This window comes from Glycine soja, chromosome 5 (assembly GCF_004193775.1).
Source record: "Glycine soja cultivar W05 chromosome 5, ASM419377v2, whole genome shotgun sequence".
NCBI lineage: Eukaryota > Viridiplantae > Streptophyta > Magnoliopsida > Fabales > Fabaceae > Glycine > Glycine soja.
In genome coordinates, this window is record NC_041006.1 from 41,819,500 (window position 1) to 41,835,712 (window position 16,213).

At 33.2% G+C, this 16,213-nt stretch overlaps 2 protein-coding genes across 2 annotated transcripts; one reads left to right on the forward strand and one right to left on the reverse strand.

The window, feature by feature from the left end:
• Positions 1-1,200: 1,200 nt before the first annotated feature.
• Positions 1,201-5,194, forward strand: LOC114413480 (luminal-binding protein 5-like). The gene is made up of 8 exons (XM_028377925.1): positions 1,201-1,404; positions 2,422-2,689; positions 2,766-2,980; positions 3,091-3,333; positions 3,459-3,938; positions 4,057-4,211; positions 4,337-4,419; positions 4,514-5,194. The coding sequence occupies exons 1-8, from the start codon at positions 1,350-1,352 to the stop codon at positions 5,019-5,021; spliced, it is 2,007 nt and encodes a 668-aa protein (XP_028233726.1). The 5' UTR covers positions 1,201-1,349; the 3' UTR covers positions 5,022-5,194.
• A 1,193-nt stretch (positions 5,195-6,387) lies between these two features.
• On the reverse strand, positions 6,388-12,929 carry LOC114413481 (glutamine-dependent NAD(+) synthetase-like). The gene is made up of 13 exons (XM_028377926.1): positions 12,607-12,929; positions 12,223-12,528; positions 11,388-11,611; positions 11,112-11,215; positions 10,885-11,019; positions 10,582-10,750; positions 9,821-9,956; positions 9,491-9,629; positions 9,130-9,306; positions 8,663-8,830; positions 7,347-7,442; positions 6,999-7,127; positions 6,388-6,883 (listed from the first exon to the last, which is right to left on the reverse strand). Exons 1-13 carry the CDS (start codon positions 12,798-12,800, stop codon positions 6,665-6,667), a joined length of 2,196 nt encoding a protein of 731 aa, XP_028233727.1. The 5' UTR covers positions 12,801-12,929; the 3' UTR covers positions 6,388-6,664.
• Positions 12,930-16,213: the final 3,284 nt, after the last annotated feature.

Below are 16,213 nucleotides of genomic sequence, written 5' to 3' on the forward strand. Positions count from 1 at the left end.
TATCTTTAAGGCAAATGGAAGGATTAAGACAAAAAGAAGTAAGATTCTCATCTAAAGATAAATTTTAAGCAAAAGATATAAATTTTCTCTATCTCGTAATTGTTGCTTATTATCAAAGACCTTGTCTCCAAAAAAAAAAAAAAAACACTGATGAAGAAGAGTAAGGCATGTTATTCTTTCCACTTAATTGGCTTCTAAGGTTGCTCCTCAGACACAGTCAACGTAGAGAAAGTAAGCCTTTTCATTTCCTTTGTGTTTTATTAGTTGCTTTAGTATTTTTAGTTATGTAAATATTGCTTTTTTGGGTAGATAATGACTCAATTAGTTATTATATTTTATAGTGTTGATTTTTTTTATTAGTTACCAAATAAAATCTCCAACATTACGTTGGTCAGAATAAAATTAAACTTAAATCTCTTAAATAAGACATTAAATTTAAATATTATGGATGGAAAAAAAATCATTAAAGGAGAGATAACGATGTATGATAAGATTTTTTTAATCTATTTTTAAAATTGAAATCATAGAAAAATAAATTTAAAAATATGAAAACTTGTCAAAACAATCCAAATTGAATAATAAAAAAATTTAATTTGATTTAATTAAAATTTAATATTACATTCAAGTCAGACAACATCAAACCATATATTATTTATATGCTTGATTTGTATGATTTTTGTAAAAAAAAATCAAACTAAACCACGCGTGAACACTTCTAAATCTATCATTAGTATGCTATTATTTTGAAATTAATATTAAATCATATTTTATTTCAAAAATTGAAAAATCCTATTATATGTAAAATATTATTGTTTTATATTGTTATATTTAAATGTTATTTTTCATATTATTTGATTTACTAAAATAATACAATAAAAAATTTTAGTTTATATGATATGATTAAATGACTATTATATATAAAAATATTTACCTTTAACTAAAATTTAATAATAATAACAATAATATTAGCAATAAGAAGAAGAAGAACCTAGATGATTGAGTCTTGTAAGTTGAGGTCATAAAGATGGACGGCACAGGTGTTCCCAACACTAGAAGGAATGGGATTGGTTGAAAAAACAAAAAGCCAAATTTCTATTGGTCCACGTCATCATCAATGACATGTTCGAGCGTCAAGCTTCAAGTTCACGAAATGACCAGGTTTCGGTAGAGTCCCTCACCACACTACATAAAAGCCTCGCTCCCTCGTGCCATTTCAAAACCCAGAAACCAATTACAAATTACACTCTTTGCCCTCGCACCTTCAACTTAACCTTTTCTACTCATAATCTTAACAACTTGCTAGAAGAAGATAAAGAAAGAGAAAAAGTGTGTGTGTGAGAGAGAGAGCAATGGCTGGCTCGTGGGCACGCCGTTCTCTGATTGTTCTGGCTATCATTTCCTTCGGTAACTTTCACCACATAATAGATCTGATCATGTTTTCTTTTAGCTCTTTGCTGTTTTTGTTTAAATGCGCAAGTGGAAAAATGTAACCAGATCTCTCTTTCTTTGAACTTTTTTTTGGATCTGTTTTGTTTGATTCGTTGTGTTACGTAGCGGTAGATCAGTGACTGAGATCTTAGACGTAGTTGCTTAGGAGGATTTCGTAAATCGTGCCATGTTCTGCTTTTTGGTGACGTTCTTTGCGAACTCGTTAGTTCCAGGATCTTTCACGTTTGAGTTTGAGTAATATGCGTTTCTCTGCATCTGAGAATTTCGTCAACAGTGATCAGTTGGAGTTGTTATTCCGATTTCCGAGGGAGCGTTTTGTTTTTGAAAATGCTAATTGTTGCAAAATACTTTTGGTAACCAACACATTTATCTCTGATTTCTGTTCAATCAGATTTTATATTTCGTAACTAACACACGTACCTTTGATTTCTTTTAAATCAGATTTTATATATTTTAAAGTTTTTTTAATCAACATTTGTTTTCAAAATTATCATTGGTCGACGTTAATGTTTCGTGCAAATATGTTTCTAACTAACTAGCAATGCTCGTTTGTTTTTTGTTTTTTAAGTTGTCGATAAAGATTTTCACTATTAAGCGGAGTGATTAGTATTAGCCATGGAAAGAAGTTTTGTTCCGTTTGTTGCTTAAGATTATTGCTTTCATTGCATGGTTTTTCAAAGGATTGACGTTTGCGTATTTGCGATTTGAATATGACATCGTGAAGTTTCCTCCGGCTGATAATTGAATACATTAGTAAAAAGTATAAAGTAGAAATGTCTTTATGGTAATTTGTTAACGGATTCATATCATTATTGTATTTTATCGTTTATTATGCTAAATAAATTTTAGTTTATCGGGCTTGTCATTTGTCAAGCACTATTATGTGCAAATGCAGAAATTAATTCCATTTTGATGAGTTTCAGTGTTGTAAAACTGCAATTATGTAACTAACATTGAGATATTTTTCCATAGGATGTTTATTTGCAATTTCCATTGCTAAGGAGGAAGCCACAAAATTGGGGACGGTCATCGGGATTGATCTTGGAACGACCTATTCATGTGTTGGTGTTTACAAGAACGGCCATGTTGAAATCATAGCCAATGATCAAGGTAACCGTATCACCCCATCGTGGGTTGCTTTCACCGACAGTGAGAGACTAATTGGAGAGGCTGCCAAGAATCTGGCAGCTGTCAACCCAGAAAGGACCATCTTTGATGTCAAGAGACTTATTGGAAGAAAGTAAGACTTACTCAAGTTGATTTTTGACAATTTGATTTGATGGGATCAATGGTGACTGACATTTATCTTTTTGCAGGTTCGAAGATAAGGAAGTTCAAAGAGATATGAAGCTTGTTCCTTATAAGATTGTCAACAAGGATGGAAAACCTTACATACAAGTGAAAATTAAGGATGGTGAGACCAAGGTGTTCAGCCCTGAGGAAATCAGTGCCATGATTCTGACTAAGATGAAGGAAACTGCGGAAGCATTCCTTGGAAAGAAAATTAATGATGCCGTGGTCACTGTCCCAGGTAACTGGAAGTCTGGAACAATTCACGACTTATTTCAACTGCAATTTGATTGTTTTCCTCCTGCTTTTGCCTTTATTTCAATATCTCACATTTTCCTTTAAAATGCACAGCTTACTTCAATGATGCTCAGAGGCAGGCCACCAAGGATGCTGGTGTCATTGCTGGTCTCAATGTTGCTAGAATTATCAATGAACCCACTGCTGCTGCCATTGCCTATGGATTGGACAAGAAAGGTGGCGAGAAGAACATTCTAGTCTTTGATCTTGGTGGTGGGACCTTTGATGTCAGTATCTTGACAATTGATAATGGTGTTTTTGAAGTTCTTGCCACAAATGGAGATACTCATCTTGGAGGTGAGTACTTTTATACACATACACACAAGCTAATGTCTGTTATTCTATGGAAATGAAATTATATAATCTTTCCTTAAATTTTTCCTTTTGTTGCTAATGTCTGCTATTCTGTTTCCCCTTTCCAGGTGAGGACTTTGATCAGAGAATAATGGAGTACTTCATTAAATTGATCAAGAAAAAGCATGGAAAGGATATTAGCAAGGACAACAGAGCACTTGGCAAGCTGAGGAGAGAGGCTGAGCGTGCAAAGAGGGCTCTCAGCAGCCAGCACCAGGTCCGCGTGGAAATTGAATCACTTTTTGATGGTGTTGATTTTTCTGAGCCACTCACCCGAGCTCGTTTTGAGGAGTTGAACAATGATTTGTTCCGGAAGACCATGGGGCCAGTGAAGAAGGCTATGGAAGATGCAGGATTACAGAAGAGTCAGATTGATGAGATTGTTCTTGTTGGTGGAAGCACAAGGATTCCAAAGGTACAACAGCTTTTGAAGGACTACTTTGATGGAAAGGAGCCAAACAAGGGTGTCAACCCTGATGAAGCAGTTGCCTATGGTGCTGCAGTGCAAGGAAGCATTTTGAGTGGAGAGGGTGGTGAAGAAACCAAAGGTACCGTAGTCTGTAATGTAGCTTTTAAATTACTTGTCCCGAAGTCATAAATATTATTTACGCAATTAGATTGCTAAGCATAACACTTTCTAATCGTTGTGTGGCAATATCTATCCAGACATCCTTCTCCTGGATGTGGCTCCCCTCACTCTCGGAATTGAAACTGTTGGTGGAGTCATGACAAAGTTGATTCCCAGAAACACTGTTATCCCAACCAAGAAATCTCAGGTGTTCACCACCTATCAGGACCAGCAGACTACAGTCTCCATTCAGGTATGGTGCCATTATTCAATTTGCATTAAAGGGCATGATGCGTGTTTTTCTTCTAAATCTAAAATGCATGACTGTAGTGAACTATGACGGGGTTGACTCGAATTCACTGCTTTTTCTTAATACAGGTTTTCGAAGGCGAGAGGAGTCTCACAAAGGATTGCCGCCTTCTTGGGAAATTTGATCTGTCTGGAATTCCTCCAGCCCCAAGGTTTGTTACCTGCTTTGATGATGCAGTGTCCTCTCTCAATATTGCTCAATTTAATGTTTGTAATTCATTGGTATTTTATTTGGTAATTGAACAGGGGTACGCCTCAAATTGAAGTGACCTTCGAAGTTGATGCCAACGGCATTCTAAATGTGAAGGCAGAAGACAAGGGCACTGGTAAATCAGAAAAGATCACCATTACAAACGAAAAGGGACGTCTTAGCCAGGAAGAAATTGAGAGAATGGTTCGCGAAGCAGAGGAGTTTGCAGAGGAAGACAAGAAGGTGAAGGAGAGGATCGATGCTCGCAACAGTCTTGAAACCTATGTATACAACATGAAGAACCAGATCAGTGACAAGGACAAGCTCGCTGACAAGTTGGAGTCTGATGAAAAGGAGAAAATTGAGACTGCTGTGAAAGAAGCACTGGAATGGCTGGATGACAACCAGAGTATGGAGAAAGAAGATTATGAAGAGAAGCTGAAGGAGGTTGAAGCCGTTTGCAACCCAATCATTAGTGCTGTGTATCAGAGATCTGGAGGAGCCCCAGGCGGTGGTGGTGCATCAGGCGAAGAAGACGAGGACGATTCTCACGATGAGCTCTAGATTAGTCGGAGTCTGTTAAATTTTTATGATAGCTGGGAATTAAGAAGTCCCCTGCGCTTGCTTTTTTGGTGGCGATGATAAGATACTTTGTGAAATTACTTGTACTTTACTTTTTTGCTTAGTTTTACGACGAAACTTCTTCAGCTGTATGAATGAGCCTTGTTTCACTTCTATTCTCTTACGCTCCTGTTTTTCGCGTGCTTCGTGCCTGTTTTGCCGACCATAAGTTTTTAAATCAAGTCTTTGTAATTTAAAACAGGAAACCTCCGTAAAATATTATTGAGCCATTTTATAAAAACTCACGTACGGATATCAAATTTCTATCGGTTGCTATTTGTTTTTGATATTTTACCTGGAGTTTGTGACATGGCTACAATAGAGTCAGTCATAACTAGAACCGTAGACGTATAGCGAGTGAATGAAGTTTAAAGATGGATTCGTCAAATGCAGCGTCCGGAAGTTAGAATTTTTGTTTATGAAATGATGTTTTCTATTGTTTTAACCTTTTTTATACATGTCATGCTTCTTTTACATAGTGACCGCACCACTTGCCTTTCTATTCTGTAACAATGGTTACTGACAAGGGATACTGTTATCAAATTTGATGGGATTAGAAAATGAAATGGAGAAGCTGTTATATATAATACCTTGATCACATGCAGAACATGGTAATGGATGGCTTTGGTCATATTATGTTAGTCCCTGTTTGTTCAATGTCGAGAATGCGATTCGAATGACTAGACGTTAAGGATTTATGGTAACGAAATTCGTTATTTTTTTTTTGTTTGTTTAGAAAAATCGTGGATTTTGTTAGAATCTGACATTTTGACATTCTTGGTTCATCTATACGTCAAAATCTATTTCTTCTATATCTATTTTTATATGTTTGAGGTTTTATAACCACAATTGTACAAATTCTATTGTCTCATTGCCTCATCTAATTTTAAACGGACGATTTAGGGACCTAAAAATAAATACTTTTGGGAAAACAATTTTTTTACTAGAAATTGAAGGAAAAAGTTCAGAAATTGACATATTTATAGAGACTTGTAGATTAATTCAACCTTAATTTTTTAATTTAATTTGGTTGTGGTTAACAAGTACCAAAGGACTGAGCGACTATGAAGCCTTGAAATAGCAGGCCCTGACGACGGACAAAGAGATTTGGCTACAAACGCACAGAATAATTTCTAGCCATCATGCCAAATTTTCACAAATCCATAAACGATAGCCAGTAATGTATTAATTATTGTCATATTCAATTTATAAGAATATGAACATCACCCCATTTCACTTATTTTTGGTCTTGTCATATTTTTAATTTGAAAATCTTCGTCTCACATCGCAACATCCAGTTGGAATCATGTAAACAGGCAAACACAAATTCTTGCTTCTCAATTTCATGTTTTGGAAAGTGTGAACCCGTGTTTGCATCACTGAAAATGGGTTCCAGAACGCACACATGTCTCCCTCTTTCAAATATAGCGAAACTGCTGAAACATGATTGACATTGACTAATTAATAATACTTTTAGACTGACATAATAAAAGCCGGGATGAAAGGTTGAATGAATTTCATCAGTCCTGCGTATGAAAATCTATAATTCATTTATTTTATTTTATTAGGGGAAGGGTTAATTTTAATTAGAATCCAACATTAGGATTGCCTGAACCAGCAGCAGCAACTCCCATCCCACCAACACCATCTGATGTAGCTGCCACTGCCTCATGGTCTCCTGAATCTTTAACATCTTTAACATCCAATTCATTTACAAGTTCATCAATTTTCCTAAATTGATATGGCCATCTTGCATTATAGAGAAACTGGCGAAGATCAAACCTATTATCCTCTGGTGAATAACTCTGCAAGATGATCGAAAAATCAGCTCTCATTAGCCAACAAAAAAATATAATAAGCCAAAATCCGGGGACACCAAAGAGCTATCCAGCAGAATCCAACTCTGACTCACATACATACCTCAGCATGGTAGGAAGGTGTCAAGACAGTCATTTTGTGTCGATTGATAGAATAATACTTGAAGAAGTGTTTTACTTTTTCAGCCACTTGTGATGGTGTCAATCTTGCACCCCATCTGTAGCATAGATTCTACAACAGTAAATTACAAAACAACGAGTTATGGCTGAAGGGCGAAATGGACAAAACATTAAATGACAAAACTCTATTCAGACAGCAAACTTTGGATGCCAAAAGTTTCTTCGTCATGCCAAGTAGAGCAATTATTCTTTCCGCTAAGCTTTATACTTCAATTGGTAACATGGGTAGTTTAGACATAAATAAGACAGGATCGAGAAGCACAAAATAAACCTGGAACATGGAAACTGGACCACAACGGAAAATTTTCCGTAGTCTTCCATAAATTGAAAGCTCCTCGTAAGTCATTCCCATATCAACTTCATCAAGCTGTTCAACAAAGAATGAGGTATTTGTTTATAACTCAATTATAAACAATTTACAGATGCATATATATAGAACCAGGTGCAGAAAAAGGCATAGAAAAGTCAAATATCCACAAGCAAAAGCTAATAGAGCACTGCTAAAGAGAGAATAAATGAATATACCAGTTCTTTGATTTCACCTAGACCACCTTACCATGTAAATAAACATGTAATAAAGTGTGTACACACACAGGTCACACATTGCCTGCAAGTGTAGTCAGTAGAAGGAGAAAACAGCAAAGCTTGGTAATTAAAACAGCCCAACTCCGTCCAGCTTGAAGTGGTAAAAAATAGTTGCTATGCAGCTATTAGGTAGTTAAGGCTTAAAACAATCAATCCTGCTTTTATATATGACGTTCATAATATATCTATTTTGACCCTGTCACAAAGACCATTCTTTTCCAGCTCTTACATTTTCATAAGATTAAGTTCATTATAAGACTCATGCCTCTAGTTGCTTTAATTGTTTATCCACACAATGGAAGAACTAAAGAAGTTATACAAAACATTTTTTTTGGAAAAGGTATGCAAAGGCATCACAAAAGAAAATAGAAGCCAAACTATGTTGGCACCCTACACCTTATCTATCATTTGCAGTATACCTAAAATTAGTTTTACTAAACATATTTGCTTCATGGTTTTTTGTTTATGAAAACATTACTAGTATTTAATTCCAAAAGATCAGTCCTCTTTGACTTCCATCTTCTCTAGTATTGCCCTGGTTACCATGGATCCTTATTAATGATTGGATGAGGGAGTTGGTCATTGGATTTTTCTGTTGTTTCTACTGTATTCTGAGATTCAAGAGATTACAACAAACTTCAGGTGTGAAAACAAACCAATTATCTAGCTACCAACTTCTCTAGATAAAGTAAAGATATTTTCACATCATTATGAGCTGAGATTTAAACTCTTGCTCTCAGGTAATGTTGACAATAATCCTTCACTTTGGCACAATAAAAATAAAGATAATAATTTAATTCTGTATTGTTAATGATAACCACCCCCACCCTCCAATTTAGACCCACTATACGCAAAAATCCTACATATGGCTACACATATCGAATATGGTATTATATTTAATATTTATGTGCATTTGCAATTTAAACACAACTACAAGAGTCCATCAAGTGATTCAAGATCAGTACTGAAAGGTGTAACAGAATTTACAGAACAGAATATTACCTGACTGTAATTAGAACGTATAGGCTCCAGTTCAGCTGTGGGTGGAGCTGCTTCAATATCTGCCAAAGATGAGTAACCAAGATGGATGGCTGCCCATCGCAGGAATGCCCGAAGGTCCTGCTTACTTATACTACCAATGGGATTTATATCTGCTGAGCTGCAGTCATACTATAAAAAGAGTTAAACTTTGATAACAAGAGTGAAATGGACCACATACATGAAAAATATTTGAGAAACAAAGGATCCGTTTTAAGAAAATCTTTCTATTTCCACGAATAATTACAAAACCACCTTGATTTCCAGTTTTCATAGATTCAAGTGTTTTTATAATTTTTTGTATAATATTTGTAGTCAGGAAGCAAAGTAAAAATAAATTGACATTTTTGTAAGTAGTGAAAACAAGAAATGGAAGAAAAACATAAAGTCCCTTACAAATAAAGGCATAATCCAAAGCAAAATAGAGATACCTTGGTCAGGTAACCACGTAACCCTTCATCCACATTGGAGCTCCCCAAGACAAGATAAAACCCAGGCTTACTGTGAACCCAAGGTAAGAGTGATGCTAACATGAAAGCTAGCACCATTCTGATTCGAGCTTGAATGTTCTGCAAGCTTAAATTCTCAACATTAGATCCACCATCTACCTGTAGGAACAATACCATACAAAGAAATTATTTGAGGCTACCATGAAATAGAAACATAAAATATACAAGATGATTCAAATCTTTAGTTAGGAAAGAAAGAGAGATTCCCCATAAAGAAACTACACAGTTATTTTACTAGTCTCATTTATGGTTGAGAGAATTCTCAAGTTCATGCTTCATTTACCTTATACCGTGGTCGCTTTCCTGTAAGTGTTTGGAACAATGACAAAAAAGCAGACACAACTACATCAATGCTAACATCAAGGTGCCATGAACCAATTTCATCAGCCAGCACCTTCGCTCGTGACCTTGTCATTTCAGAACTGAAATGAGAGATTTTTTAGTGAACATCACATCTGATAAGAGTGTGTTTTTAGTTGAACTCAAGTAATTTATTTGACATGTCTCTTCTTATACAAATATAGATGGAGTATCAATGGAATATAGCAGATAGAAACTTAGGGAGATACATCTGAATAGTGTAAAACACTAAAACCTGAAATTTATCACTTGCCTGTTTTCAGATCCCATAAACACAGTATAGAATATTCTTTTAGCAAATTCCCTGCTGTCTGTAGGATACTGGCCATCTTTATAGTTTCCTATTCGTATCGCATCAGCTTTAACTTGCTCATCCCCATTTGCAATTTCTGCAGGCAAATATGAATCATTAGCAAATGATGTCCGAAATTCTTAATTACAAATGTCACTGTTTTTTCCACATTGAAAATATAAAAATAAAAAACAAAAGGAGGCCAATAGAGTCTGTCTCAATTTTCTTATTGACCATCATTTGACAGTTTAGCACTTTAGCTTCTTTGCAAGTTGAACCCTTTGAAGTAATAAAAGGCCATCATGCTCTATATTCAAGCAATTTAGCAGGATTTTCAAGAAAGGAACCATGAATATTCAGGTTCACTTCTCCAGCTAATTCAGCTGTCAATGAATTATACATGACCTCTTAACTATTCAAGCAATTTAGCAGGATTTTCAAGAAAGGAACCATGAATATTCAGGTTCACTTCTCCAGCTAATTCAGCTGTCAATGAATTATACATGACCTCTTAACTATCCTTCCCTGAGATCTTTATACAGTTCATACTTATCAAAAGCTAGACTAGTGCTCACTTGAAGTATTTCTTTATTCCTAAATAAGCAGGATGATAAATGCAATAATGCTGCCTCCTAATACTGTCACAAGTTGATCAGAAATAGAAACTTTACTTTGAAAGTATACTTGAATCTAACAGCACTTCTCATTGCATCTGAACTTACCTTTCACAACCAGCTGGCACATGCACCCAACAATTGCAGCGACAGAGGAACTGTCTGCTCCACCAGAAAGAGGAAGCAGAAAACCAGATGCCCCACTTCTTCTTAAGTAGTCCCATAACCAGCAACCAGGTCCAAATGCTATTTCCTCCTCAGGAGTGTGGTACTTTATCTGTAATGAATATATCATATTAAACTTAGCAGCTTGGAGACCTGAGTAAGCAGTAATGTTGTGAAAGAAGAATTCAAGATGTCATCAATTTTAACTATCTCGAAAGTTGCAACTCAAAATGAAAATAAACTAACCTTAAGTGGAAGAGAAAGGCGCGTTTTAAGGTTAAAAGGAAGACAGAGACTGTAAGGTACTTCCACTGAAGGAACCTTTGTTTTACAACTTGCTTGCTCTTGGAAGCTACTTAAAGATCCTCTAAGGCTTGCAACCTACCAACAGACAAAATGAGTAAAGGAATCAAATCCAACGATAGTCTTAATGATTGTGTACATTGATATATGGAATACCATGCAATACATACCACGTCTAGATCTATTTGAGCAACCACAACCTCAACATCTTTTAAAGAAAATTGTGAACCCTGAGCGACAACATCTCCATTTACCACAACACTAGCACAGCCATCTGTTGCAAAGGCAAGATAAAATTATAGAAATATGGAAAAATCCTATGTAAATGAAATATAAACAAGCTAAGCGGAAATTAAAATGCCCTTATACTAATTTTGATGATATGCAATGGGACAAATGTGAAAAGTACAAAATAGCATTCTATTAAGAGAAAAGTATTTTTTTACCATAGTAAAGGCGACTGCCATCACAGCCTTGGTGATTACTATAGATGTAAACCCCTCCACGAGTATGAGTGGCACCTATAAAAGCACGAAGACAAACATCAAGCTTTCTAAGTTGGTGGTGACTTCCACTCGCATTCATAAACACTTCAACCCCATTCAACGCAAGTTCAGAATGAGGGGGAGTTGGAGTAAAAAGCTCTTCACAAATTTCATCCGCAATAGCTCTAAAAAGGGGGAAATGCTTTATATTTAGCACTTGATAAACATCTGACTAAAACTTGGAAACGCCCAATAAATAAATCAAACACACGCATGCAGACACAACAAATAGTTGAAACACACTAATTCTTGGGTGCATGAAAGAGTGGACAGGTATGCCAATCAACTAAACACTGCATGGATGCAACTCTGATGGGTATGTCAACTTTAAAACACAATAATAATCCAAATCTGTATCTACTAATAGTAAGTTAAGTACACACATAAGAAGAAGGAACCAAGAATCTGTTTACCATTTGCATTTATCATTTAGCAATAGTTTATCATAACTTCAAAACCATATATGCGATTATATTGGACACAGAGAGTACACAACTTAACTTTTAAGTAACAATAAAAAAAAGAAACAGAAAACAAATGCAGTGATAGTGTAAAGGGTTGACTTTTACAATGTCATTCAATCACGAATTGTCATGTATAATGTCAGTTGACTTTTACAATAACTACCTTAGAAGTCTGATCATCCCTGATTTTATGTTAGTTGACAGCATAATTACACTGAGAGTGCATGAATATTAAAGTCGAGTGAAACATAAATTGTGAATTGATAACTTACGTGTCTTGAAACTTAACGAAGCCATAACCGAAAGGAACCGAATTTTGGCCAATTGCCTTGGAAATTTGAGGGGGCAACTGAAAATCGATGAGTTGATCCCTCTGCTTCCAAGCAGTGAACCATCGAAGTTCTCTATAATTGCCATCATTGGCAAGACACATCTTGGGTCGTATGATAAGAATCTTTCGATTGAGACAGAGAACCTGACAATTGTAGCGCTCGGAGGCTTTGATAACGGGCATGCCGAAGCTACACACAATGCCATCAGTCCAATTCCCAATCAGTAAATCTTTCAAGCACTCCCATCTGCAATTTCACAGTGTCCTCAAAATCAAAACACTGAACAGAGAGAGAACTGAAGGAGAAAAAGAAACTAGTACACACGAATGGTTAACTGTGTCGAGCTCTAAGAAGTGGTCTTCGCAGCCATAACCGGGAATCTCGAGTTCGGGTCCGAGCCTAATGGCAGCGCCGGCTTCTTTGGCCTTCGCTATGGACTCCTTGATTTGCTTCGCGTTGCAATCGAAGTCCATCGCCCATTGGTTCAGATTGCATGTCGCAACCTTCAATATCCTCATCGTGCTTTTGCTTTGGAATTGGGTTACAATTCCATGGCTTCTGGGTTAGATTCAATATTCATTATTCAAAATTCTCTCTTCCAGTAGCCTTGGACCGTGTCAAGTTGAATGCTTTGAGATTGAAAAAAAATATACAATTTAATTATTTTAGTCAATTAATCTCCTTATTCAATTTCAAGGTTGTCCGGTCGATTTTTTGTTTTAATCTTTTTTTATTTTATTTTTTGAAAAAAATATTGAATAATCGATAAGATGTATAATAATAAATAGAATTAAATATAATTTAAAATATTAAATATTTTATTTATAAGTTATTATATAAATAATATTTCTTTCGCTTCTAATTATAAGATATAATTGACTCATTTATATTTATTAAGAAAGTTAATCAATTTAATTATTAGTATTAAATTTGTTTATAATTAATTAATTATAATATTTTTCTAAATTTATTCTTTGAAAATTTACTCACCTTCTCTTATCTTTATAGGAGAGAGACACTTTAATTAATTTTAACAAAAAATAATTAATATACAATAGAGATAAAATAAAGTCTTATAGTAAATAAAAAAATATTAATTATGAATATCTTAACTCAAATAGTTTTAGGAGTGGTGTCTGAAAAAAAAAACTCAAATAATTTTTGTAATCTTAAAAGAGATGCTTTAAGGGTGATTGTTCCCATATTGTTGTTTTTGTTTGCTCTTTTGTTTTTTTTTTCTTTATTTTCTCTCAAGTAACCAAAAAAAACTCAAATAGTTCAGAAAAAATATTTTTAATTAAATCTATTTTTCATAAATAAACATAAGCTACATGATAATTTTATAAATATCTAAAAAATAAAAATAGAAATGTGAGTGACAATGTTCTAACATTATAAATTTTAATTTTAATTTATTTCTAAAAGTACATCCTGGAGTATTATAATTTTAGTTTCTAATTTAATTTTAAGCATATGTATTTTTTTTATAGATTAATTATTTTGATTTTTTTTTTTACTTTCAAATACCATATTTGTTACCTATTGTGTTTTTATTATTCATGTTATATCTTAAAATATTTTTAATCACATTTAAAATGAAGTAAAAATATCATAGTTTTAAGTAGACATAACACTTTTATTTAGTCTCTTAGAATAGTGTTCATTTGTTAGGATTAGAGGTTGTCTAGTCTATACCATATAATTAGTGTATATAGACAAAACTAACTGAAAAGTTAACTGTGAGATGATAATTAAAAAATTAACTTATTGATTTATAAATGTTTAATAAAATTAACTATTAAAGTAACAGAAAAATGTAAAATGATAAAAATTGACATATATATATATATCAAATTTTATTTTATGGATAAGATTATATTTTGAAGTGTTATATTTTTTTATAACTAATTTTAAATTCTTGTAATTTTTTATTTGTATATAAATTATTTTAATTACATTTTAAGTTCAAATTATTACATTCCATCCCTATTATACTGAAAAAAAAAACTAATACAAACATCATAGCACTGTATCCCTATCTATTACACAAGATTCACATAAAGTTTTTTAGCTAAATAAAAAATAAAAAAAATTGACTAAAATGTTTGATTGAATATGACCTATGTTTTGCTTGTAAGTTGACTGTGGATTAGATAGTACTTCCTTAATTATAATATGACCAAATCATATATCTCTATGATTTCTATAGATAATATATGATTAGGTAAGATGTGGTCTAATACGATCAAGATATAATTAAGATATATGATTAGATTTAAATCATTTAGAATTTATAATATAAGATAAGGCACTAATGATGGTATAGTCGAGTGTGTTCTGCGTTCTAGATCAAATAGGTCGACACCCTGATAGGTTAGATAATGGTCTCGATTTAGTGAAGATTTGATGGTACACATCTCTTAAGCTGGAGTTTGATGACATGAAAATGATAAAAAACATAAAGTTGTTAACCATTGTGCTCGATTTAATGAAAACCGAAAGATGCAAATAGTTACCGTAATGGTTAGAATATCTTAAAATATAATATTAAAAAGAATAATAAAATAATATGAAAAGAACAATAATTAAAATAAGTAAGTTAATATTAATAGCTTTTTATATTTATTAAAATATTTTAAAGATTAGAGAAGGCTAGAAGCTATCGTGAAAAAAATGAGGTAAATCTGGGCTATGTTGACACCTATCCCTAACACCCTCAACCAGCCAACGTATTATACATAAGAAAAAAGATAACAAAAAAGCATGGGGGACTATACCAAAATCCATGGAAGGAAGAATCAACAATACCTGTAGTTAGGTTGACCTGACCTATTGTGCATATAATCAATTATATAAAAATTAGGAACAAAATTTCACCATGTAAGAGTATTAATATTTATGGTGTGTTTGGTAGAGAGGAGAAAAATAATATTAGAGATAAATTTTATATTTTTTTTAGACCCACACTTTTTACGTCCTAGTTTAATTCAAAAAAAATTCTTATATATATTTCCATTTTCTAAACCTAATACACCCTTAAAAATGGTTAGTTTAACTTGTTCGTCCAAGAATTTTCTTCTCTACATGTGGGAAACATGAAAATGCATTTTAGAAACAAGATCAATACAATTGAGCCAAGGATTTTTCAGCCTCCAAGGAATTCGGGATGGCTTGGAGAAAGACAGAACAACTTAAGTGGAATTACTTTCTAGAGAGTTCAAATAGAATCAAATTCTCCTTTAATATTGTCACGCTATTTAAGGAAAAAAAAAGTATATTTATTTACATTTGTTCAAATATTACATTAATTAATAACATTAAATGCTTATTCTAAGAAAAACATTAAATGCTATATTAATATGTTTTTTTACTGCATAACATTAAATGCTAATTCTAAGAAAAATATTAAATATCATATTAATATTTTTTTACTGCATTACATTAAATGCATATTTGAATTTTAAAGACAAAATATATATACTTGAAATTGGTTTTCAGTATTTAATTACAGTTAAACCGTTATTATTAAAAGTATAAGAATATATGTGATATGCATGTTACAAGAGTGAAGTCACCACTTCATGAGAAGAGTATTATTCAAATGAAAGTGGATGTGAGAGGCAGAGTGGAACAATGAGAGCACGTAAAGACTTTTTCATTCTATGTATTTTAACTTGTGCACTGCACACAATCAATATCTAATTTATAATTGGTAATAAATAAATGCTTCTAAATATATAAATTATATTATGATTAAAACTTGTAATAAATAAATATTTTGAACATTACTACTATTTTAGATTTATCATAAATAATTTATATTGTGATTTATTGTTATTATTAATTAGAGACAATAAATTAAGTTAAATCCATCAGTTGGCGTTAAAAACACAAGATCACATCTGAAATGTATGTTAGGAGCATGTTCTAA

Excerpts from the sequence above, each read along its gene's own strand:
- LOC114413481 (XM_028377926.1), bottom strand. The coding sequence starts at position 12,800 with ATGAGGATATTGAAGGTTGCGACATGCAATCTGAACCAATGGGCGATG. Across the intron at positions 8,831-9,129 it reads TACGTGGTTACCTGACCAAG|TATGACTGCAGCTCAGCAGA; the intron begins GTATCTCTATTT and ends CTCTTTTTATAG. Across the intron at positions 7,128-7,346 it reads GTCCAGTTTCCATGTTCCAG|AATCTATGCTACAGATGGGG; the intron begins GTTTATTTTGTG and ends TTACTGTTGTAG.
- LOC114413480 (XM_028377925.1), top strand. The coding sequence starts at position 1,350 with ATGGCTGGCTCGTGGGCACGCCGTTCTCTGATTGTTCTGGCTATCATT. Across the intron at positions 2,690-2,765 it reads AAGAGACTTATTGGAAGAAA|GTTCGAAGATAAGGAAGTTC; the intron begins GTAAGACTTACT and ends ATCTTTTTGCAG. Across the intron at positions 3,939-4,056 it reads GGGTGGTGAAGAAACCAAAG|ACATCCTTCTCCTGGATGTG; the intron begins GTACCGTAGTCT and ends ATATCTATCCAG.